The sequence below is a fragment of the Dryobates pubescens genome, chromosome 1 (genome assembly GCF_014839835.1).
Source record: "Dryobates pubescens isolate bDryPub1 chromosome 1, bDryPub1.pri, whole genome shotgun sequence".
In the NCBI taxonomy this organism is placed as follows: domain Eukaryota; kingdom Metazoa; phylum Chordata; class Aves; order Piciformes; family Picidae; genus Dryobates; species Dryobates pubescens.
In genome coordinates, this window is record NC_071612.1 from 43,093,646 (window position 1) to 43,119,872 (window position 26,227).

Here is a 26,227-nt window from a genome sequence, read left to right on the forward strand (position 1 = left end):
TAAATGAGAAAAGAGCAACCTGTTTGGACCAGAATATAGAACAAGTGTCATATTGAAGGGAGGGGCAAGACTGACACATTCAAAATGGAGTTTGGGCAAATACAGCAATAAACAGATTCATTTTTATACTTCCCAGTGGTATGCACATGCTCATTTTGGGGGCACTGATGAAACATTCAGCACTGAGATTGGCCCTTCCAATACTCAAGTGGGGAGAAAGGATTTCTGCTCTGAGGTGGGTGTGAGGTGTTTCTTCTTGTATACCTGAGACCAAAAGAATTTTTTTTTCTTAATCTCACATTTATAGCTACCAGCTAAAATGACTGCTTACAGAAAGAGCAATTCAGGTGCTCCACCAGGAAATAAACAGCCATGCTTTGTGATTTTAACAGGTCCCCAGTGGTATCCCTCTCGTGTTGGCCTGCAACTGGAACGCAGTAAGTATCACCATGGTTGAATAAAGCCACCTAATGTATTACTAATCCTGCTTAATCCTCCAGCAAGTTCTTCTCCTACCAGTACTGCCCTCTCCATTCATGTTACTGGGTGAACTGGTAACACTTTTTCATTAACTGGTATCAATTATTATCTTATTAGCTTTCTCATTAACAAATAATCATAGAATGGTTTGGGTTGGAAGGGACCTTAAAGATCTTTTAGTTCCAAACCCCTGCTATGGGCAGGGATACCTTCTGCTACACCAGGTTGCTGAAGTCTCATCCATCCTGTCTTTCAACACTTCCAAGATTTGAGCCTCACAATTTCTCTGGGCAACCTGTGCCAGTGCCTCACCAACCTCGTAGGGAAGAATATCCTAATGCCTAATCTAAATACAGCTTCTTACAGTTTGAAGTCTTTCATCCTGTCACTCCGTGCCTTTGTCAGAAGTCCCTCTCCAGCTTTCCTGGAGGACTGGAAGGCTTCTCTAAGGTGTCCCTGGAGCTTTCTCTTCTCCAGGCTGAACACCACCAACTCTCTCAGCCTGTTTTCATAGCTCCATCACTCTCATCATCTTTGTGGCCTCCTCTGAACCTGCTCTTTAGCAGGTTCATGTCCTTCTTGTGTTGGGGGTTCCAGAGCTTGATACTCTACTCCAGGTGGGGTCTCAGCAAAGCAGAAGGGCAGAATCCCTTCCCTTGACCTATTGCCCATGCTGCTTTTGATGCAGCCCAGGACATGGCTGGTGTCTAGGCTGCAAGTGCATGTTGCTGGCTCACATTGACCTTCTCATCACCCAGCACCCCTAAGTCCTTCTCTTTGAGACTGCTCTCTATCCATTCTCTGCCCAGCCTGTATATGTGCTTGGAGTTGCCCTGACCCACATGCAGGACCTTGTGCTTGGTTTTGTTGAGCTTCATGAGGTTGGTGTTGGCCCATCAAATTGAAATCTACTGTTTTTCATGTCCAATGAATAAAATAATTCAGAACATACTATATGATCCAACAGTGAAGACAAGGCAGTTTGAAAACCATTCACTCATTTCCTTCATTCACTGCATGATCCATTTTAAGACTTGCTCACAGCCTCATCAGGAGCTACAACTGGTTACAGGAGGCAGCCTCTTTATCTGTGCCAGTACAACAGATCTTGGTGGATGCAGCAGTGGGAGATGAAGCTGCCACAGGCTGTCCAGCAGTTTATTTGTAGACTCACAGCATTCCAGAGGTCTAGAAAATAAGGGCTCACCACCTGCTGGAATTTAGCATCTGGACTGACTTAGAGAGTCAAGAGCATATATTGAAAGGGACAAGGCCAGGCTGGACAAAGCCTTGAGCAAACTGGTCTAGTGGAAAGTGTTCCTGCCCACGGTGGGGGGTTTACAGCTAGATGATCTTTAAGGTTCCTCCCAACCCAAAGCATTCTATGATAATAAATAAAATGTAAAAGAGAAAAGAAGTGCTGCATCCATGACAACACACTATGCCAGTGGCTGTTGGGGTTTTCTACTATCCAGATCATTGCCTCTGTAAATAAAAGAGAAACATATTCTGCCATTTTATGTCTCTGCCTGTAAAGACATCAGGGCTGGAAGCAGATGCCTCAGATTACTGTGAAAATGCTCAGTCAGACCTGGTCTGCTGGTGTCCAACAGCCTACAAAGGAGCTGTGGCCCTTTGCCCAAGAAGTTGCATTCATCATGGTGGTGCCATCTATTGTAAAAGAGCCTGAGAATGCAAAGGCTTCAGCAAAAGCTAGCAGTGAGAGGGATGCTGTGTGGCGTCAGCTTTCCCATTAGTCTTGCAAGGCAGAATAAAAAGTGGTCTATGAAATCATCAGTGTGACTGCATGGCACATCTCTAATTAGATTAGCAGAGGCTGCAGTGTAGCTGTTGGTATGCACTGCTGCCCAGGGTAGTGCCAGACTCATGCTTTTGTGAAAATCCAAGGAGAATAATTCTCAGAGAAATACTCTAAGTTGCTAACATGGACAATAAGTCCCAAGAGTTCTAAATACATCAGAATACAAGTTTGGCCTACACCTTGACCATTAGCAGGGCAGCCCACACTTCCTGCTGAGCCTTCCAGAGGATGCCTTACTCATCTCATAGAATCATAGAAGTATTTTGGTTGGAAAAGACCTTTGAGATCTTCAAGCCAAACCATTAGTCTGGGGCTAAACCATGGCCCTCAGAAACACATCTCTGCCACTTTGAAACACATCCAGGGGTGGGGATTCAACCACCTCCCTGGGGAGCCTGTTGTCATCTGTGAGAATGCTTTCAGCCAACAAGTTTCTTCTCATAGCCAACCTAAACCTTCCCTGGTGCAACCTGAGGCAATTTCCTCTCATTCTATCAGTTGTTACTAGAGAGAAGAGACCAACCTCCACCTGGCATTAACCTCCTTTCAGGGAGTTGTAGGGAGCTAGAAGGTCTCCCCTCAGCCTCCTTTTCTCCACACTAAACAATGACAGTTCCCTCAGCAGCTCCTCAGCAGACCTACTCTCCAGGCCCTTCCCCAGCTTTGTTGCCCTTTTCTGGACCCACTCCAACACCTCAGTGTCTTTCTTGTGGTGAGGCTCCCAAAACTGAGCATAGGAGTTGAGGTGTGGCCTCCCCAGTGCTGAATCCAGGGGAACAATTACTTCCCTGGTTCTTCTGGTCACACTGATCAGGTGTGGATGATCCAGGTCAGGATGCTCTTGGCCTTCTTGGCCACCTGAACCACATCCTGGCTCACCTCCAGCCAGCTGTCAATCAACACCACCATGAGGGTGGTGAGACACTGGAACAGGTTGCCCAGGTTGGTGGTAGAAGCCCCATCCCTGGATGGCCAGGCTGGATGTGGCTCTGAGCAACCTGACCTAGTGTGAGATGTTCCTGCCCATGGCAGGGGGTTTGGAACTAGATGATCCTTGAGGTCCCTTCCAACCCTAACAATTCTATGATTCTAATACTCCCAGGTCATTCTCTGCTGGGCAGCTGGAGTATTCATGGGGTAGTTGTGACCCAATATGCCTTTTCCCTCTTGTTTTTATTTTTTTTTCATTACAGATGGGCCCTATTTGAAGGATGCCATTAACATTCAAAGCCTTGCTGTTTCCTCCATCATTACACTGTATTTTACAGACCTGGGTCAACAAGTTGGTTGGACCACGGTAAGTATGTCCTTGTAACACTCAATATGATGGATCTGAATGGACAATGTGTCTCAGCATCCTGTTGCTCCAAGTTCCTCAGCTATCCTATGTCAGATGGTGTAATTATCAGCAGTCAAGCCAGAATTAAATGGATAGTGAGCAATGTGCTTACTAACTAACATCCAATTAAAGATTAGAAAGTGGACATAACAATATTGCATGGGGGGGGGGGGAATAAATCAATGTTTAAAAACAATTTTAGCTTATCTAGGGTTTGTATGCCTGTGCAGCAGTTGTAGCCAAATGCATTTGCCTGCAAGATTCCTCAGCTTGGAAAGTGGAAGGATATTAAAAAGAAAAACTGGGTTTCTGGTAATGAAGGAAAATGATTGGATAGGAATGCTTTACTCTCTGTTCACCCAACAAACAGTTCTGAGGGAGCAGTGAGGTCAAGGATTCCAAGCAGAAATTGTCCAGCAAGGCTAAGGAGTCACAGACCTTCTAAACTTCTTTGTGAAACATCAGCATTTGCCATGAGCAGCAGTATCTGTTTTGTGCTGTAGCGCAAACCATGATGTGGTTTTACTTCTGGCCTCAGTTTGAGCAGTTATTTTCCTGTAAGCACTTGTTGGAAGGTCAAGGTGGTGGAAGAGAGGCAACATGTTCCACCCAAACGGGGCTGTGGAATACTCTAACCTTACAGGCTCATCTGTGCAAGCAAGAAGTGAAAGATTCAGTTCTTTCATGGCCCAGAGACAGAAGATGGCATGCTTTGAAAGGAACAGTGAAGGAATGGGACATGAAGAGACCTTCCCAATGTCCTGCAACAGGCATAAGTGGCAGAGCTGAAAGCAGTCTCAGGACTAGACCAACCTAGATTTACTGCAGTGGGCATTATCTGGAGTGACACACGCCCCACCTCTGCCTATTGGGTCATGAATCTCTCAATTTCTAGAGTGAGAAACACAAGTAAGACAAGAACTACACTTTCTGAAAGCCACAAAAGCCATGATGGGAAAGAAAAAAAGGGCCATTTGCTTGCTTTAATCAGGTGAGGTTTTGCTAAGTGACTTCCTGGCTGTAGATCAAATTATTACATTCTTGCCCTAGGCAGCTCACAGATCCCACTCTGCTCATGTGAGGTGACCACATAACCCACTGACCAGCCACTGTCCTTCCTTGGCTGTGACTGTACACATGGAGCTTGTGAGTGTTGGGTCTTTAAGCAGATGGCAGAGGACAGTGCCGGGCCCTCTCTCCACTGGGTCACTGTGGTCTAAGAAGCATAACTGCAAGACACTGCTCTTTTACAGCTCCTTATCTGTTAACCAGTATAGTCAAGGTGGATGGCTACATCCAGAAATGCCCTTGACTCTGGAGGTAGTCACCTTTGGGATCAGCACTGTAAGGTCACATGTCCATTTCACCTGCTCACACTCATGTGCATTTCTCTTTCTCCAGGGAGCAGATAGACCCTAGTAGCACAAACTTGGACAGGTTTCAGTCCCTACAAATAAGAATGTGATCTCCATTTATCTTTCCCAGTTCTACTAACAGGACCCAAATCTCTCAGCAGTGCTGAGAGACTTACTGCTGTGGAGTTAAAGCAGTTCATAGTTGTCACCTTACTGTTTTGGCAGAGGTCTGCTAGTTTGCCAAAGCTGAAGCTTTATCCCACTGCTTCCCCTACTAATTAACACCTACTGGAGCCACACTCATTAGTGCTAGTTGGAGTCCTGTTTCCCTTTCAACCCATCCCACCGCCTCTCAACTGTGGAATTGCCTTGCAAAGCAAAATTGGGAGCAGCCTCCTGTTTGCTACAAGCAAGTAATCTGCAAGAATCTTATTTATTGTGTCCATTACTGGTGGTTTATGCAGCCTGAGACAGTACCATAACTAAAGCTTAATATCCCATTATAAACAGCTGCAGTTATGATGAGGCCTTGATGTTGCCAGCAGTGGCATTTTTTAAATGATTTAATCTGCATGGGCAGAAAGCTGACTCTCTGAGTTCCTGAGCACTCATCCCACTCTGTTACCATATTCTAAACTGTCTCAGTTCTCAGTGGGAGACACCTTCTTCCTAGCCATGTCAATTTGCACCAGGGGAGGTTTAGGATGATACAAGAAGAAACTTCTTTACTGAAAGGGTTCTCAAAGTCTGGAATAGAGTCCCCAGGGAGGGGTTTGAATCCCCATCCCTGGAGGTGTTTAAAAGCTGCAGAGATGTGGTGCCAAGGGCCACAGTTTAGCACCAGACTTGGCAGACTTCAATTATGGTTGGGTTTGATGATCTTTATGGTCTTTTCAAACCAAAATGCTTCTATGATTCTGTTTAAACAGTCAAGAGCTTTTTATTGCAGCTAGTCTATAGCAGTGGAAAGAAGTTCATGGACATTTGTATTCCAACAAGAGCAATTAAGAAAATGTTTCGGCACAGGGTGTGTCATTTTAATGCCATTTCTACTGTCCTTAGAGCTCCCATCCCTCTCTCTGCTCTATCAGTTTTATGCACAGGGTAAGGGATGCTTTTGATCTAAAGAGCTGACATTTAAATAAACAAGGCACAGAGTGAAAACATTCTTATCTCATCAGCAAAGTGACAGCTGAGGTACAAAGGGACACATTCAGGTCTGGACTCCAAAAATAGACACAGAAGCACTCTGAGATATGTTGGCTCTCCAGAGATCAGTGTGTTGGGCAGGAATCTGTCTAGGGGAAAAATAAGAAGAGAGGTAGGTCTCTGGGATTTCGTCACCTCAGTGGCGATCACACCTGAGTTGTTCACTCAAGGATCAAGAACACCAAGACCCCCAGTGTTGGGGATTTACAGCAGGACAGAGCTGTGGTTTTTAAAGGGGAAAGTGGTACACACTTCCACCTCCCAGGAGGAGTACCCTCTCCAGGGGTACTGTAAAATAAGAGATGATGCTGTTTTCTGTTCCCAGATAAACAGTGTGGCTGTCTAAGTCTAGAAGCATATTTCTCAATCAAGAAATTTCAGCTTCCTTTCTGGACTATGCATAGTCTCTGATTTATAGGCTTTGTCACACTTCACCATGGTGGCTAAAGGGTTTGTCTTTTCCTGTTGTCTAGTTGGTCCTTCTGTCAGAGGCTGCCACTTTGTATAAAGGATGTTTTCCTTCTCATTCTCAGCCTTCCTAAAACATGGTTACACAGTGGCTGAAATACTTTTGGTGTTTTGTGTTGTGAAAGGTCAGATACCCCAGGGGCTCAGGTTACCCCACTGCTCTGAGGTTGGCTGACCAGATTTCAGCAATTGTAGAAGCTCTCAGGAAGAAGGGAGGACAAACTGGCATCAGAGATTGGTATTCTCCACTGGAACAATTACTTCTCAATCTCTTCTGAGAATGAAGCCCTTCCCTGAGATACTGTGGGTAGCAACCCAATCCCAGCTGGCTAGTTTAGAAGAGAGAAGGCCTCAAGGCTCATCTTTAGAAACCAATTCATGGGGAAATCAAAATCTGTTTTTTAGTATCATAGATTTTGTTAGAGCTCTCTCTCTCTCTCCTCTGCCTTCATTTTTTTATAAAACAAATATTATCTGAAAGAGACAGTTTATTTCTGCACAGGATTTACCAATTCTTCCACCCTGCCTGGAGGAGATAGTTGAGGTTTGCTGGGTGATGCTGTGAGATAATGATGGAAGCCGAGTTGTGAGATATTTTCTATAAGCTTCCTGCAAAGATTGTACTCCCAAGGGTGTTTGAAATTCCCACCACTGCAGTGATGGGTTTTCTTTTTAATCTCTGTCCAATTTGGGGCCTAAACACATTTGGCAGAGACTTCTTTTTACATACTGCAGTGTGGCAGTGACGTTTTGAAACATGGATGGCATTTCACATTAAGAATTCATGCTGCTCTGGTGGTCAAGAGGAAAATGAAACACATTCTTCCTGCCCAAATTTAGTCTTCTGTTAAAGCTTTCCTCATTTGATTGCAGTTTCTGATTTACCTGCTTCTGTTGTCCAGTTGCTACCCAGGCAGGCTACTAGAAGGTTCAAAATAGAACTGAGAAAAAAGCCTAGAACTGTGGAAAATGTATTTTACCTCCAGGTCTGTGCATTTCAACCCAGTAACTTCAGTAAGTAATTTCTGTAATTGTGATTTAAAATTAGAGATTATGTAAATAGTTCTGAGAGCCTTAAAGTCATAGAAGCATAGAAAGGTTTTTGTTGGAAAAGACCTTAACAATCGTTGAGTCCAACCATCACCCCAACGCCACCATGGCCATTAAGCCACATCCCACAGCCATGTCTACAAAAACTACTGAGGCTGGCAGCAGGACTGCTCCATTTCGCGTTTTCCAGTGATAAAAAGATTCTGTCCAGTTGAGAGATATAGGGACTAATACTTATGTAAACCTGGGAACATCCCTAGAATCCGAAACCCCATGCTTTCACTGACTGATCTCCTCCCTTCTGGCTGGCAAACAAAATTATCACTGTGGAAAACGAACAAGAAGCCAAGACATCTCTGTTGGAAGCATTGTGGTTATGTAGAGCAGGTGTCCACAGCAGGGAAGTGCCAAAGTCTATTTTGTGCTCTGGGTGTGAATGGGTGGTGAACAAGGGAACAGCAGTTTGCTCTGACTGCAGCTGGCAGAGGTCACTCAGTTGGTCTTGTAAATATGCAACAATCCCATGAAGTCTGTGGAATGAGTGTGACATGAAGCAGTTTTAGAGTATTGATGGGTTTGAAAAAGAGGCAAACTGCTGCATTGCTCACTGAGCTGAGCTTGGGGAACCATGAGGGTAGTGGAACACTGGAACAGGTTGCGCAGGGAGGTAGTTGAGGCCCCATCCCTGCAGATATTGAAGGTTAGGCTAGACAGGGATCTGGGCAACCTGATCTAGTTGAGGATGGCCCTGCTTACTGCAGAGGGGGTTGGACTAGATGACCTTTGGAGGTCCCTTCCAATGCAGACCATTCTCTGATTCTATATTTTCCCTAATTTGGGAATGGAAGAAGAGACTGCAATAAAGGTTTATAACCTTTTGATGGGATGTGGAACTACAGACAACTAGAACTGAAGAAAAAAAAAGACAGGATCTGAGGAATCTGAAGGAGTGGAAGGGGCTGGCAGTCCCAGCGAACTAGTGAGTGACTGTGAAGAAGACAAATGTAAGAAAATTCATATGAACACTGCTTGGGAAAGAGTTGGAGATCAAGGTAAGAGAGAGCTGAGGAGAGAGAGAGAGGATGTGTCAGTGACTGGAGAATGTTACTGAATATGGCTCTCAGCAAACACGTATCAGAGCTTGTCTGTTTTGTGGCTAGTTCAAACAGTTAGTTGTGGACTAGGACTCTACAAATTGAGTATCACTGCCAGGGATTTGTGGGTGTGCCTGGAAAACTTGGCAGCGGTGCCGACCGAACAGAACGTGGGATTCTCTATAAATCTGTGAGTGGCTTAAGAGCAACTACAACAAAGTGCCACAGAGAGAAATGCCCAATCAGGTTTTCATTGCTAAACTTCTTGGATCAATAGCTAGTTTGATGATAGAAGATGATCTCTAGGGAAGAGAAAAAAAAAGCAGTCACTATTTCCACTGAAGCACTTTTCCCAGCTGCAATTATTTGTAATGCAAGGCACCTCCAGTTTGCACTTGGCAGAGGCTTCTGCTTGAACACACAGGTAAGTGTTGCTCTACCTCACTGCAGCTGGCCAAGTCTTAATCTTGTCCCAATCAAGTGCTATGAAGTTTCAAAACACTGTAACCTTTCACAAAGGCAAGCTCCACACATAAAATCGGTTTTATTTTTCATTTAATTAAGTCTAATAATTTCCAACACCCAGGGTTATCAGGAGGGAACAGCTTGCTTTTGCTTGACTTCTTGCCATGGTTTTATATTGTTTCTGCCTTTCTTTGGGCCACGTAGACTTCTGGCTTTTTGTTACTGCCCAATAGCAGCATGAAGTCAACTGATAAGGAAGAAGAGACCTCTGAAACTGCCCAGCTGGCTGATTTGGATTCTTCGGATGCTGCTTCTAATAGGGCAAAGAGTGTTGCAATAGTTTCTCTTGGTCTCAGCAACAAATGCCACAAGCTCACAACGAACCGTGCCAGCTTGTCAATTTTTCAGGTGCCAAAGGCAGTTAGGGAGCTACTGGGAAAATGCATTCTGAGAGATGAACATTTTAGTTGCTGTTGAGCACAGTACAGGCTGAGGAACCTCTGTGCAAGGGTTTCCAGTAATACCCTTAAGGTTTTATCAATTCACGTGCAAAATGAAAGCAAGGGGAATTAAACATACACAGAGCAAGATGTTTCTTTCAGTTGTGCTCAAACCCTTCCTGCTACTTAAGGAACAAAGAACTTCTTGATGTATGGTGGTGTTAAGTGTAGACCCTTCCCTGTTTGCATTGAGAGGGAGGCTGATAATACATCAGTCTATGAAAACTGAGAAGTTTTAGTCCTGCTAGAATGTGTAAGCCGGGCGAAAATAGTTTTGACTAACCCTGTACAGGGGATAAAGAGAGCACAAAACAGCAAGTGAACTAGTGATTATGAGAGTGAACCAGAAAGAGAACTTCTGTTTGAGAGGTCCAGATACTTTTTTGTCATTCTTTGTCCAACTTATCAAAGGACAAATCACTGATTTTTTCTGGATCTCGGTTTCCAGATCTGTGGCAAGAATATGAGAGTATAACCTCCTTGTGAAGAGGTTTCTAGATGCAAAGCACTGTGGAAGGGTTAGTTGATATTATTATCAGCAATAGATGTTAAACAGCACTAGTTCTTTTAAGGGTCTACATGGCAGAGGGCACATTTTAAAGTGATATATAGTAAACAGAATCACAGAATTGTTTTGGTTGGAAAAGACCTGTAAAATCATCAAGTTCTTACCTAACTTTACTATGTCTGGTGCTAAACCATGGCACTCAGCACCACATCTCTGCCTCTTTGAAACACATTCAGGGATGGGGATTCAACTACCTCCCTGGGGAGCTTGTTCCAGTCTTTGAGAACTCTTTCAGTCAAGAAGCTTCTTCTCATATCCAACCTAAGCCTCGCCTGGTGCAACTTGAGGCCATTTCTTCTCCTATCACTTGTTACTATGGAGAAGAGACTGACACCCACGTGGCTCCAACCTGCTTTTGCGGAGTTGTAGAGAACCAGAAGCTCTCCCTCAGCCCCCTTTTCTCCACACTGAACAACTCCAGTTCCCTCAGCTGTGCCTCTCAAGCCCTGTTCCCCATACCCTTCACCAACTTTGCTACTCTTCTCAGGTCCCACTTCAAAACCTCAATGAAGGCCCCAAACCTGAACCCAGTACTCAAACTGTGGCCTCCCAAGTGCTGAGTACAAGGGGACAATCCTTCCCCTGGTCCTTCTGGTCCCAAATGGCTGATTTCAGAATGCTTATCAAGCCCTGAAAAGATAACTGGCAGCAAATCTGAACTCATGCTGGTGTTTGATTATAAAAGGAGCTCTAATTCATGGCTGAATATGTACAGCTAAACTCACAGCCATCTTGCATGTACCGGTGTACATTAAAAGAGCATTTGTTAATTTGCAGCAATTTCTCCTTTTGAGTAAGAAGCATGCAAAGGCTCGTTCTCTCAGGGAAGGGTCTTGTCCAGAGTATGAAGTGGTCTGATGTGGCTTCAGACAGCTCAGTTTTAGATGAAGATGCAGAAGGAAGCTGGGATTTCACTTCCCTTTTTGAGAGGGAGCACAGGCATGGCTCAGGGACAAGCAGCATCTGTAGCTGTTCAGCTCCCAGCTTCTGAAACTGGCCTGAGTCGGCTGCAATTTGCCTACAAAATCCTTCAGCAAATCCATCCCTATTCCTGGAATTTGCAGCAATTACTGAGCTGCACCCTGAAATACTCTTAGACACTGTGTCACTGCAAAGTCTGCCCTGACAAGGGATGTTCAGGTGCCTCTGCAGGCACATTTTGTAGAATGGATGAACCATTTCCATGAGAACCAAAATAAAACTCACTGAGTACTGAAGCAGCCCTTTAAGAATTACAGTGCCTGATGCAAAGCTGCTGCTGTGGATTTTTGCAACCATGAAAACATAAACATCTTAGAAAAGGGTGAAAATGTAGAGATGTTGCTAAAACAATGCCATTATCATCCCCAGGTAACTATGTGGTCTTTAATGAGGTGGCAAAGCATACGAAGTACAAATTAGTCCAGAAATTAATAATGTTTTTTCATGATCATTAGCCCAAGAGTACTTAGGGCTGGGATTGTAAAATGAGTCCTAGAGGATAAGTTTAATGTACTTTGGGGGCCCTGGGGTGGTTCAAGTGCTTCTTTTCTTGTTTTTATCAGAAATCCCAGCAGAATCCTGCATACTTGCACATGGTAATGGTCTGCCTGTCTGATACCAGTTGATCCTCTTCTTTCTGCATTATGTACTGTGTCAGCCTGACCCTGGCTCAGAGCTGCAGCTAGTGCCTTTGGCTCACATTTATCAGAGAAACTAAGCTCTGCCTTTTAGATAATTTATATACTGCAGCTGCTTCTCCATCAAAGTTACCCAGGACATGCTTGGGCTATTTTGTAGCTCTTGCTGTGCTGAGAGCTTCAGGCAATGACCCAGAGTCATTGTCCTGGCTGCAGGTATTACCCTCATACCACACCCTCCGCTTCCCCTGCTTGAACCCAGATGTCACATTGGCAGTGGAAGAGAAAACATCACCACCAGCACTGATGAACTGGGAAACTGCCCCTAAATGGCATGGAAAGAGCTGCAGGAAGGGGAGCAGTATGGAAAAAAAGCTGTATGGCCTTTCCTCAGTTCTGCTCTGCAGCTTGTCATAAATGAGATAATGGAAGACTATGCCAAAAGGCAACGTGATACAAGATGGGATGTGTTGTGTGATATTACAGAAAGGGCATCTCATAAACATTACAGAGAGAAATTAGCTGGTGCTCTCATGTGAAGATTGCTAATCTGTTGGCTGCTTATTTATATAGATTCTGTTGGATTGTTTTCAGACTCCCCCCACTCCACCCCCTCCGTAGTTTCCTTTTGTCCTTTTTTCCTGCCTTTTCCAAGCCAGTACACATGGTACTCTTAACTCATATCAAAAACCTTTCCATTCCCTGTAACAGACCTCTTGGGGTGGTGTCAGGCACTATGCCCAGCTACCCCTACCAGCCAGATAGTTTACCTCACATTCCTCCAAATGACTTCAAAGAGCTCCTTTCACCCCTGCTACATTCATAGCTCCCTAAATATATCCTCTGCCATGTAAAGTCTGGGATTACAGTTCCTAATCTGGTTAGTGCTCAGTTCAGCAAGGTGTTAGTGACATGATCATCTGAACAGAGATAAAAGCAGCAGCTACAATCTGGCTCACACCAGATGAGATGCCTTGCTGGTCTGCAAATTAGCTGTCGTGTACTATCTTCCCATTTGTCCCATCATCTCTTGAATGATGGAGACTCTCATCTCAGCTCTCTTTTAAGCTGTTTTGTTTTGTTATTTATGTAGGAGATATTTCCATGTTTGGGTATCATCGAAGCGGATCCCCAGGGACCTGATAATTGAGACAGTTAAAGAAGCTTGAGTTTAGAAGCCTGCATGGAGCTCATACCTGGGAGAGGTTTGATTCACAGATGGCACTGTGCTGCTGAGAATAAGAGGTAGATCAAGTATATAGTGACAGACACTGCAGAGGAGAGATGGAAGGGAAGGGAGCAGGATCTTGTGCAGACTGCTTGGATATGGGGAACAAGGGCAATCTCATGCTTTCTTCAGGGAGTTAATGATGAGCTCAAGAGTTAAACTCTGTTGAGCTATGCAGGTTGTAATAGAGACAGAACACTCCTCCAAGGAAAAAAATCTTTGTAGTTACTATGGACCACCATATCTGGCTGCACCACTACATAATCTAGGCAGACCTACAGAATGGTAAAAAAAAGTAATGTTCTTCTAAATATTGGATATTCTTACAGAAGAAAAGTGCTCTGTTTTTTAAATGATCACTTTTTTGTTTTTACAAAGTGGCTTGTCTTTTGCTACAGAATCAGAGTCCTTCTGGTTAGAAGATGTAACTCTACCAAGTCTGGTGCTAAACCATGGCCCTCAGCACCACATCTCTGCCTCTTTGAAACACCTCCAGGCATGAAGATTCAGCCACCTCCCTGGGCAGCCTGTGCCAGACTTTGAAAATCATTTCAGTCATTTCAGTCAAGAAGCTTCTTCTCATACCCAACCTAACCCTCCACTGGTGCAACTTGAGGCCATTTCCTCTCCTCCTATCACTTGCTACTATAGAGAAGACACAACCTCCACCTCACTCCAATCTCCATTTGTCTTGTTCCCCTTTATGTCCCTGACCAAGTTTAACTCTGTCTGCTCTTTTGCTCTCCTAACCTGATCATTGGCATCTCAGACAAATTCTTTTTAGTCCTTCCATGTGGCCCCTCTTCCCTCCTGGGCTTTATCCCATGACACTCTGCCAAGCGTGTTCCTGAAGAGGGTGAAGTCTGCTCTCTTGAAATCTAGAGCAATGAGCTTGCTCAGGATCTTGCAAGCTCAAGGATCTTAAACTATGGTCACTGCAGCCAAGGCTGCCCTTGAGTTTCACACCACTCCTCAGCTCCTCTTTGTTGCGGAACACAAGGTCCAGCATAGCAACTTTTCTTGTGGGCTGCTTTATCACTTGGGGAAGGAAGTGGGGGAACATTTGGTGTAGCAACCACAACTTGGTGCCAAGCCCTGCCAGCCTTTTCCTGGCAGCTTTGTAAAGTGCTCATGCCAAACAGATGATAAAAGCTGGCAGTTACGGGTGTATTTTGTGGTGCAACTCATGGCTGAGAAGAAAAGCTACACTGAATAAAGCAGCTCCTTCCAAGCTCTTACACTGACCTGCCTCTGCCTTCTATACCACCACTGTCTACATTTAGTCTATTGGGTTTCAATAGTGGAGGATGCCTTCTGCAGTGTTTTCAGAGTGCTTTACAGAGTGGGGCCCCGGTCAGGAGGAGACTCATACAAATGCTCTGAGGATGAAACAGAAACAGTCACAAAATAGTGGGGGCTGGTGGGGGATAGAGATCATGGAGTCCAATGCCCTTCCTAAAGCAGGGTCAAACACAATAGGTCTCACATGAACATAGGTTAAAAAAGAGCAAGTGCAGGGTTCTACACCTGGGCCGGAACAATCCTTTCTACAATACAGACTGGGGGATGAGTGTTAGAAAGCAGCCCTGAGGAAAAGGACTTGGGGGTGCTGATGGATGAGAAGCTGGACATGAGCAGGCAGTGTGAGCCTAGAGCCCAAAAGGCAAATTACATCCTGGGCTGCATTAAATGATGTATTGCCAGCAGACCCAGAGAGGTGATTCTGCCAATGTGTTCTGGTGAGACCTCACCTGGTCTGTGTACATGTCTGGACCCCTGTACATGAACATGGCAAGATGGAATTGACAGAGCAGGTCCAGAGGAGGGCCATGAGAATGATCAGGGGGTTGGAGCACCTCTGCAATGAGGACAGACTGAGAGAGTTGGGATTGTTCAGCCTGGAGAATAGGAGGCTCTGGGGAGACCTAATAGCAACCTTCCAGCACCTGAAGGGGGCCTGCAACAGGGACGGAGAGGGACTGTTTACAAAGGCCTGCACTGACAGAATGAGGAGCAATGGTTTCAAAACAGAGAAGAGTAGATTTAGACTGGATGTTGGGAACAAGTTCTTTACTATGAGGGTGGTGGAACACTGGAAAAGGTTGCCCAGGGAGGTGGTTTCGACCCCTTCCCTGGAGATATTCAAGGTGAGGCTTGCCAAGGCCTTGGGCAACCTGATCTAGTTGGGGACATCCCTGCTGACCATGGGGAGATTGGACTGGATGACCTTCGGAGGTCCCTTTCAGCCCGGCCTATTCTATGTGATATCTCGGTGGGTTTTGAAAGTCTCCAAAGAAGGGGTATTATTTTTCTCATGCTCTTAGTGGTCCAGCTTCCTACTCTGACACAGTCATTGTCTTTTTCATTTCTAGTTTTTCCTAACAGAATACACTGGGCCACTTGTAATATACCTGCTCTTTTACATTCGTCTCTCGAGTATTTATGATCAACGGGAAAGCAGGAAGAACCTCCGCCATCCAGTGGTCCAGTAAGTGACACTTGTGTCAACTATTTACCCGGGAGCCAGGGAGCCAGGGGGATGGAGGCTTCATTTCCAGGGCTGAGGAGGTCACAGAAGGTGTGAGGCTGCTTCTGAGATAATCTGTGGTTTCAGAGTCACTGGGAGTTCTGGGTTGTCCTTACCGGTGTTTGGCATTTTAGCAGCACTCATAAGACTGATGAAAAATGGGATCCCAGTTACAATGGTTGCTACATCTGGTCACAATGGGAGATGCAGTATGCATTTTAGGCTAGCAGCTTGAGCTGAGGGCGAAATAATAAATGCAGTGGGTAGTAACCCAAAGGCACAGCTGGCAGTGGAGAAAGGACAAGACTTCAGGTGTCCCAGTCCTCATCTCTTTAGAGCACATTCCCACTCAAAAGATGAGTAGCATCAGCATTCAGCACAGAAGATAACTACCCCTACTCCAGCTTTCACCTAGGCAGAAGCAGGAGGAATTTTGCAAGGTCTGCTTATCATGAGCCAGGACATGAACAACTGAGAAACCCAAAAGAGGCACCACAGAAATGTAGAACTAGTAACCTGGATTTTCCAAACGAACCTTGTCAAACTGTGGTTGTTCCCCAGTGCTATACACAACATGCGTGAGTTCTGAAAGACTTCTAAGAAGCAAATCCCTTAGTGATAAACAAATATAAGAGCTCAGCCACTGTTCTAGAACAGCAAAGAGCACAGGTTTCGTCTGCTTGTACATAAATAAACCAGAGGGGCTCATACAAGAGCATAAACCAGATAGCTATGCTTCTCTCCATCACTGAAACAGTAATGCTAGCAAGGAAAATTAACCAGCTCCAATATAACACAGCAGGAGGTGACTGCAAGGAAATGCAACCTGCTTAGTCTAGTAGAACTCAAGAGCACATCAAAAAGCAGGTTACTCAAGGCCCCATCCAACCTGGCTTTGAACACCTCCGTGACTGGAGCCTCCACCACTCCTCTGGACAACCTGTTCCAGTGCCTTGCCACCCTCATGGGGAAGATTGTTATCCTAATGTCTAATCTAAATTGAGCTTCTTCCAGTTTGAAGCCATTTCCCCCCCATCTTGTCACTACATGTTTTTGTAAAAAGTCCCTCTTTTGCAGCTTCCAATGCCTTACTACCAAACATGAGCAGATACCAGCTAAGCAATACACAGACCAAACCTCCTGGGCATGTGAGTCAGGCACATTTAAGGAATTTACTTCTCTTCAGTGTGACTGTCCCCATTCTGGGGAATTAATTTCTGGCAGAGGGGTGACACAAGACCAAGGAAAGCTTGCTGGCTGCGTGAATTTGAGCACTGGAAGTGGAAGGGCACAAAGCAAACTAGGAGCCACACTATGACTGTAGAGTCAAAGAAGCTGGTATGCAGCAGGGAAACGCAGTGAATACTAAACCCATTTACAGATGAAGGAGCAGAGACTTGGAGAGATGTTAAGGGAGTTAGTGGAGCTGGGAATGAGAACAGAACAGCTGAATTCAAATCCAGGGTTGCAAGATGCTTGCCTTCTATCTTTTGCTTGTACACTTAAAAGGAGAGACTCTCTAGTAGCACAGAACAGCCAGAAATATCTTTAACCTTCTTCTAAGTGAGCAAGGGGTGTGTAGAATCCTTGTAGTGACCACTCCTTAATGGGTTCACCTGAGGTCCCCATCCTAAGCCAAATTAGTTTTAAAATTCCCAAAGCTGGAAGTTTGCTTCAGATTAAGTCACTAATTGTTTAAAATTCTCTTACCTCAACTCTCTCTGGTTTAATTACTTTAAAGTGGTTTTATTTTTGACTCTGGCTACCATACAAGATGCATGATAGAAGTATTTGAGATTGCACATGCTGAAAACCTCTTTTGATTCATGTACTGTAATCGGTGTGCAAGTGAGATGGGCTCAGGTAGCCCAGCAAATGTAAGCAAGAGAAAACGCCACCAGGAATCACTCGGGTATTTGTTTTTGAAACTCAGCATCTATGAGATGCAGCCCATTCTTGGAAGCAAATCAGCAAGGCCTGTTATTGTTTCATAATCTTCCTCAACAGAGAACCAGCACAATAATTCTGAGAGCAATTACCTCATTTCTTTGTAAGAGGCAACAAAAAAGCCATCAGAACGGATTGACTTTGCGACAAAGCCTCATTTTTGTGTCCCGCAAGGAAATGAAATGCAAACTACCTCCACGCAGCTCCTCGAGCTGGCAAAGGACAAGGAAACCATTCAGAAGATATTCAGAACGTTTTTAAATGTCAGACACATCCTCCATGAGCATTAAGGTGGCATTAAAACATGGGAGATGTCTTCTGGCAAAGCAGAGCAGACGCCTGCTTGTACACACAGCTGTCCTGTTTTAATGCCTTGCCAGGGCTGTGCAGCACATTCAGAGCTCAAGGAGCTCTTCTTAATTCAAGGCTAGTAAAAGGAAGTTGCTTCCCTGCAAAATAGAAGCAACTTTGCATGACACTGAAAATCATTTCATTAATCCTCCAGATGCTTCAATTAAGAGACTATCTTAAAGCCCGGGACTTTGGTGCGACTCTGCAGTTTTGGAATATCAGTCCTTTTTCCTTTTGTGACATTAAACTGTGGAGTAATAAAAAGTAATTTTTCGCTTACCTTAATTTCCTTTTTTTTCCCCCTTCTTTTTCTCTTCCTTCTTCTTTTCTTCCCTCTTCTTTTCTTCCAGCTTGGCCTGCTTCTGCCATTGTTTACACTACACCAGGCATCTTCTGGAGACCTTATTCGTTCACAAGCTTTCGGGAGGGCACACTCCTCTGAAAAACATGATAAAGGTGACAATATGTTTATCATATTATGCAAGACAGAATTATCCTCACATCAGAGCAACCCTTGGAAGAGGATAGGAAATTTAATTTATTTTCTAGCTCCAGGAATTATGATTACTCCAAATACAAACACAGGATGAATTTCAGGGCCATGTCCCCAAGGATATGAACTGAAATCACTGTCCATTTTAGCTCCTGCACGTCAATGTCCACTTTGACTCATCCACCCAAGGGGCTGACTGTCATGTCCAGAATATTTTTCAGACTGAACACTGTTTTTATTAGGAGATACGCTGCTGCAACATCTAGCAATGCTGACAGAAATAACACTACTTCCTTAGAGCAATATCAATATAGAGAGACAGCCCTTGCATTAAGGTGGGGAGGAAATAATTCTCCTTCCCTAGGTGAAAGCCTCAGGAAGGAAGATAATGAACTGGCCTAAAGCCTTCTGTCTCCTAAAGCTTCCCAAATTTCATCTGTGTCATTACTCATAGGCTCTCCTTTCTTTTATTTCACGTACTCAGTATAGGTCAGTTTGCATCACTTCCCATCCCATCCACCGTGGTGCTTCCCTTGGAAGGTTTCTCAATACATTTAAGATCTTAGTGAATCACAGAACCACTGAATGGTGGGGATTGGAAGTGACCTCTAAAGACCACCTAGTTCAACCCTGCTGCTGGAGCAGGATCACCCAGGGTAGATCACACAGGAATATGCCCAGGTGTTTTTTGAATGCCTCCAGAGTTGGAGACTTCCAAAACCTCTATGGACAACCTGTCCCAATGCTCTGCCAACCTCAAAAGGAAGAAATTTTTCCTTATGTTTACATGTAACCTCCTGTGTTCCAGTTTGTGACCATTACTTCTTGTCCTGTCACTGCACACCACTGAGAAGAGTCTTTCAGCTGTTGAGCAGCACTAATGAGATCCCCGCTCAGGCTTCTTTTCTCCAGGCTCAACAGCCTCAGCTGTCTTAGCCTCTCCTTGTAAGGCAGCCTCATAAGCTGCAGCCACTTCCAGCACATTGCTCTTCCTGAGCAGCTACTACAGAGTATGAGACACATAAAAAGGCTTTCTCCAGTCCCCAGGGTGGTTTTGCTTCTTTGGCTGATGGGTTTTGTTTTTCTCTTGTACAAAGGATGGAAGCAGTGAGTGCTCCACAGGACAAGAAAATTACCACATTATCTCTGTTTGGGCCACAGCTTCAATCGCCAATCAAAGACAGTTGGAGTAATGCTTTTTAGCAAAAGGATGAAGTGGGGCTGAATCCATGGGGATAGATGCAGTATCTTCATAGGAACTGTTAACCTTGGGGTTTTTGGTTTTGGTTTGGTTTTTTCATGTCAAACCAGATCTAGTCAGTTTTCCTCTCTATTGTCTCAGCTGGTGATGTGCTTTATTTGGAGAGCTCTATCTTGGTTGGAAATGCTGAGTTTAGAGTAACAGCTCAGCTGTGTTAGCCAGCCCTTGACTTCTAATAGGACAACAGGAAGAAATGTATCCTTCAGCAGCAGAATCAAGTAAAGAGAAAACAGCATCACTTCTCACAACTCCTGTAAAATGCATTCTACATGCTGTATACTTTTAGGGTTTTTTGTGGCCTCATAGCATCTTAAAAAGATCTGTATCCCATGATTCAAGGAGCCACTGCAAACTCTTTTAGTGGTCAGCTGACTTTTGCTCTATGAAGGGGTAGGGCTGGGCTGGACACTAAGACAGTTGCCAGAAGCTTTCTCCCAGCCCCTCTCCCTTCCCAGAGGTAAAAGAAAGGGAGCAAGGGAGAGAGACTGATGGGTTGGGAAAGAAACTAAACCTGCTTTAGCAAAAACAATGACAATAAAATGAAATAGATACAAACCAATATGGAACCCAACCCCCTCATGGCAACTGGTCACTGTCACCAGTGATGCTGCGGCAGAAGTCCCAGGCTGGACTTGGCAGCAGATAGGAACCAGATTCAGGAACTGGTTGTTCTAACTGGAGATTCAGGTACTTATGGATCAAGATTAAAGTCAGAATAAACAATTTCCTCTTTGGATGCTGGCCACTGAAGAAGAAGAGGAAGAAGTTAACCCTCATGATCTGTCAGCTATACAGTGAATATGACATCCATAGAATGGGCATCGCTGGTCAGTTTAGGGTCACTTGAACTGTCCACTTCTCTCTCCACGTGTGGCCTTTTACTCTGCACCCCCCCACGACACACAAGATGTAGCAGTGCCCTTGGTCTGCACTCCAGCCCTTGGTGCTAACTACCCATCAGGGTTCTCACTGCTAGGAGCAGTCACTGTCTGTGAGAACATTCCCTGAGCTGCAGAAAGGCACTGAGCAGAGACTGAGCTAGGAAGCCAAAGCACTTATCAGAATCAGTTCTGCTCTAGCTCAGGCCAGAAGAAGCACCTACCAGAATTTCTATTATGTTGCAGTGTGGACTTGCTCATCTCTCTTTCTAACAAAAAGTGTCTTTTCTCCATGCCAGGGCTGTGCCTTTTACTGGGGCTTCACTTCCTGGATCGCATACTACATCAACCACCCCCGCTACACGCCACCATGTACGTATTGTGTAAGCAGGACACAGAACTCATCTTGCTGTGAAACCTTTTCAGTATGCAACCTTAAATCCTCCAACATCAATAGATGGCCCCCAGGTGAGAACATGTCAGAGGTCAGCTTACTCCCTCTCCAAGGGCTGGAGAACCACTCCTATGAAGGCAGCCTGAGAGAGCTGGGGTTGTTCAGCCTGGTGAGCAAAAGGCTCTATGGACACCTTAGAGCATCATTCCAGTATTTGAAGTGGGCTTTAGGGAAGCTGGAGAGGGACTCTTGACAAAGGCATGGAGTGACAGGAGGGGAGGGGTAATGTCTTCACACTGAAAGAAGTTAGATTTAGATTTGACATTAGGAGGAAATTCTTCCCCACAAGGGTGGTGAGGCACTGGGAAAGTTTGCCCAGAGAAGTTGTGGAGGCTGTCATTCTGGAATGGTTCAGAGGCAAGTTGGATGCTGCCTCAAGGAAGCTGGTCATAGAATCACAATGGTCATCACATGATCTTCCCTGGCACCAAGTTCAGACTGATAGGTCTGTAGCTCCCTGGGTCCTCCTTATGGCTTTTCCTGTAGATGGGCACCACTGTTCAAAACAAAAGTAATGAATAGCTTTTGCCTTGAGTTTTCTACTCATGGAAATAGGAGGCTCGATGGATAAGGCTGTGATTCCCACCCTGGTTCTGCCACTGCCCTTTGCTTCATCCCTCTCCTTGCCTTTCCAAGGAATAGAACACCACCAGCTGTTCTGACAAACCACTTGCATATTTGAAGTTCACAGATAATAGGGATCAGGCGAAAACTGCCTTGAAATCAGTGGTGAAGAGACCAGCATTTCTAGACTGCTGTCACCATTTGCATTGCCTTCAAATTATGTGTGGCAATGTGCATTCTTTCTGCAGAGCCTGGCAGTGAAGAAGCAGTTCTGCTCCTCAGCATCACTTTCATTTCATCCATAATAATCTAACCCTAAAATGCGACCTATCATTTCACTCTGTTTTCTAGCGCTCGGCCACAGACAAGTTTCTTTATCTGCCCTTACTTTTATGGTATGTATAAAAATAAAGTGTTATTAATGAGTGTGGGGTAGGAGTAACCTGTGGTTTAGCAAAATGCATTTGTCTATTTCCATCTATCTATCTATCTATCTATCTACCTACCTACCTATTTACCTACCTACCTACCTACCCACCTATCTATCTACCTACCTACCTATTTACCTACCTACCTACCTATTTACCTACCTACCTACCTACCTACCTACCTACCTATTTACCTACCTACCTACCTACCTATTTACCTACCTACCTACCTACCTACCTACCTACCTACCTATCTATCACTCTATACTTACAGCTCTAGGTGCTCTGACTGGATTTAGTGGTAATCTATTCAGGTTTCTAGGCCAGAAAGTTTCCTAGTACTACCTACCTATACAGAGCTTAATAAGGAGTACTTCAAACCCTCTGACATCAGCAGCATTGTGCCAGCAGAGGTTTAAATTGGTTATCAGAAGCAGCTTGTTGACTGAATGGGTTTTCAAAGACTGGAACAAACTCCCCAAGGAGGTCCCTGGAGGTGTTTTAAAGAGGCAGAGATGTGGTGCTGAGGGCTGTGGTTTAGCATCAGACTTGGTGGAGTTAGCAAATGGTTGGACTGGGCTTAAAGGGCTTTTTCATCCGAAGCAGTTCTATGGTTACTACTCATAATTGGGTAAAACACTGATATTTAGACAGATGGGAACTTACCATTTTATAAACACTGAAGAATTGCTAAATAGATTTTGCAATAGTACTGTGGACCTTGAGTAACTTAATCTCAACAGCTATTAAAAACAGCAAAACCAGTCCCTGCCAAAGTGGGTCAAAGCCAAGGGGAAGTTCAGGTGACAAAGGATGGCTGAAGCCACTGAACCTGGTGTTTGACTGAATATAACTATACAGTGAGACAGAGGCTCAGCAAGAATTCTCTTACAGAGATGTGTATTCTCTTCTGTCCTCTGGGAGACTGCCCTTGGAAATGTTGAGTATTGACATCAGCAGCCAAACCTCTTTATAACAGAAACAGATCAGTTTCCAGAAATACAACAGAAGGATGGGATAGTAATGTGTCCAGGCACCTCCAGGCAGATACTATTGACAAAAGCACTCAAACAGCTCCTTAGCAATATTTAAACGCTTCCATACATTGTAACCCTTAAAGTTCACAGTTTGGGGAATGTTTGTCTCTGAGATTGGTCATGCAGTTCTCAGCTTTTCCTGCTCAAATAAGGTACAGCAAAGACAAGCAAAATACTCTTATGAAGAAGTTCATGACCTCAGTGAGACTCTACAGCTGAAAGTAATGTTCATGTACTGTGAAGACAGTGGGAGCAGTAGGCAGTGATACACCCAGAGCCTCCCTGTCTGCTCCCTTCCTAAGCTCAAGGTTGCTTGAAACCAAGGAAACTGCCTGCCTGAGTACTCAGTGCTACCAGTAAAAGTCCTCCTCATCAAAATCTCTGCAAGAGAAAAAGCCTTTTTCTCTAATGAAACATCCTTCCCTGCTCCAATGTAACACACCCTGCTATAGCTTTTATGGAAAATGCTGCCATCAGGCAAAGAGATGAGCCCTCTTGGGGCTAGCTGCAGTAAAATATGGCTCATCCCCTTTAGATCTGCATCAGCACCCACTCTGTGGTCTGACTTCTCAGAAATTCCTACCCATGGCAAGTCAAAGCCCTTCCCTTTCAGACCTTGCTCTGTCAGGTTCCCAAATAATGAACATAAACCAGCAACACTGAATAAAATAATTTTTAAGCTGTTTTCACAAGCTGCTAAAACATTAATAAAATATTTGGAAGATTTCTCCCCCCCCCCCCTTAAGGTTTGCCTTTATTACATATCTTGATTTAAGTGTATACAGATGTTGTAAACAACAGTAGTAAGCAATTTGAAGAGTGTCAGCAGGTCCTTCTGAAAGATTCCTGCATTTAGAGACATTACTCAAAGCTCTGCAGGGATGTTTTTCTTACAGACTACACGTGGAATATAAAGAGAAGGAAAGAATATGCAGGCTTCAATATTTTATCATCATAAATACAGAGGGCCATTTTTTTTCTGTTCCCTGCTGCCCCATATTTTCTGTCTGAGAGACTGGCTCAGAACTAGCTCACATTTAGCAGCACTTCTTGATACAGAGCGCTAGCAGTCACATTTCTAAAGAGAGACAGAGGAGCTAATGAGAGCAGAATGCAGCTGCAGGGTCAAAGGTAAGCCAGGAAAAACCCCTACAGAAATTCCCTGTATTTATTTTACTTGGAACTGATTACAGAATTAGTAGGAATCCAGTGTAGTATGTGGATCTCTCTTCCTCTGCAGCAGCCTGGGCACTGCACATTTCAGCATGCACAGTGTTCCGTAACAGCACTTCCCACTTTGAAACTTTGTCTCTAAAGTAACAGTAATCAGAAAAACACCCAACATGTAATAATCAGAAAAAAATCTCTCCAGCTGAGGGAGTTGGGATTGTTCAGCCTGGAGAACAGAATGCTCCGGGGACAATTTAGAGCAGCCTTCAAGTATTTGAAGGGGCCTCCAGGAGAGGTGGAGAGTGGCTTTTCACAAGGGCATGAAGTGACAGGACAAGGGGTAATGGCTTCAAACTGGAAGAAGCTGGATTTAAATCAGACAAAATTCTTCCCCATGAGGGTGGTGGGGCACTGGAACAGGTTGCTCAGTGAAGGCTCCAACCCTGACAGTGTTCAAAGTCAGGTTGGATGGGGCCTTAAGCAACCTCATCTAGTGGGAGGTATCCCTGCCCATGGGAAGGGGATTGGAACTAGCTGATCTTTAAGGTCCCTTTCAACCTAAACCATTCTGTGATTCTGTGTTCCTAGCTCATAATTGGAAGTACATAAATTGAGATTACTTCTATGGCTATGGCTGGAATTATAGCTTCTGGTATAGTATTTTATAATAAAATTTCCTTTCCTGGCTATTTAGTGTTTTACATCTGGTGTTTATGATCAAAACCAGCCAGTTAGCTGTAATTAAAAACCATAAAAGGACTGCAGGGTCTGACCCATGACTACATAATCCATGCAGAATAACAGCTTTGCTAATAGAAGCAATTTAATATTTCCTAACAAACGCCAGACATCTCTCTGCCAAAAAAAAAAAAGGCTGAATTCTTCAGCAATGCTCTCCACGATGTTCTTTGAGATAACAGCACATGGCAATAGAAAATGAAGTTTCATATTCCTTTCAATTATCTTTAATTGAAGTTAGTTATGGATGGCTTTCAGAACTGGCTTTTCAAAATTTACCATCCTCTTTCTTTATTTCTCTATTAATTTTGTGCCTTTACACTGGTTTTGTCTCCAGATTTTAGCTCTCTTGCTTTTGATTTTAATTTCTCAGTTGTATCCAGTTTTGCAAAATGTAGACTGATGGGTGATATAATAAAACACAGAGTTTTTTTAACACTGCATTTTTGGAATTTCAGAGGAGAAATCAGTCTTCAAACCTGGAAATAGATAAAGAAGTTCAATTCAGCCTGAGATTGAAATCTATACAGCAATTTGGTTTTCTTCATGAAGCAGGGAAAAATGAAAACCATAAAGTTAGATTTTTGTACTGACAGGCTTTATTCTTCAAGAATTTGAACTGTTTTTTTCCCCCTACCAGTTCCTACTTTAAACATAAGTAATAATTAGGTGTGATTCTACACTTGCAACTGATGAAGAACTGAAAGCCACAAGCAAATCTGAAATCAACTTACACTACATACTGTATAATCAAGTGGGGAGACAGACATTTGTTCATTCGTTCATACATTTCATTCATTCATTCATTCATTCAAAACATAGTTTTGGTTGGAAGGGACCTTAAAGATCATCTAGTTCCAACCCTCCTGCCATGGGCAGAGACACCTTCCACTAGACTAGGTTGCTCAATGCCTCAGCCCACCTGACCTTCGAAACCTCCAGGTAGAGGGCATCCACAGCTTCCATGGGCAACCTGTTCCAGTGTCTCACCATCCTCACTCTAAAGAATTTCTTCCTAATCTCCAGTCTAAATCTCCCCTTTCCCATGGTGCCTCTTCCACAGACCAAGTTTGAGAGGTTAGTTAGGGCTGGAACTGGCATAACCAGAGAGTAGCACAACCAGGAACAATACTGGCTCCCTTTCATTTATCAGTTCCTAACTTCTGTCCAGTGGTTCAGAGA

General features: G+C 44.2%; 1 protein-coding gene across 1 annotated transcript in view; it reads left to right on the plus strand.

Moving 5' to 3' along the window:
• Positions 1-26,227, plus strand: part of TECRL (trans-2,3-enoyl-CoA reductase like) — an 81,604-nt gene that overhangs the window by 48,750 nt on the left and 6,627 nt on the right. Inside the window, exons 3-8 of the mRNA XM_009901443.2 lie at positions 393-437; positions 3,496-3,599; positions 15,570-15,685; positions 18,373-18,478; positions 20,954-21,026; positions 22,024-22,067. Coding sequence (XP_009899745.1) covers positions 393-437; positions 3,496-3,599; positions 15,570-15,685; positions 18,373-18,478; positions 20,954-21,026; positions 22,024-22,067 — 488 coding nt within the window. The remainder of the gene's footprint in view (positions 1-392; positions 438-3,495; positions 3,600-15,569; positions 15,686-18,372; positions 18,479-20,953; positions 21,027-22,023; positions 22,068-26,227) is intronic.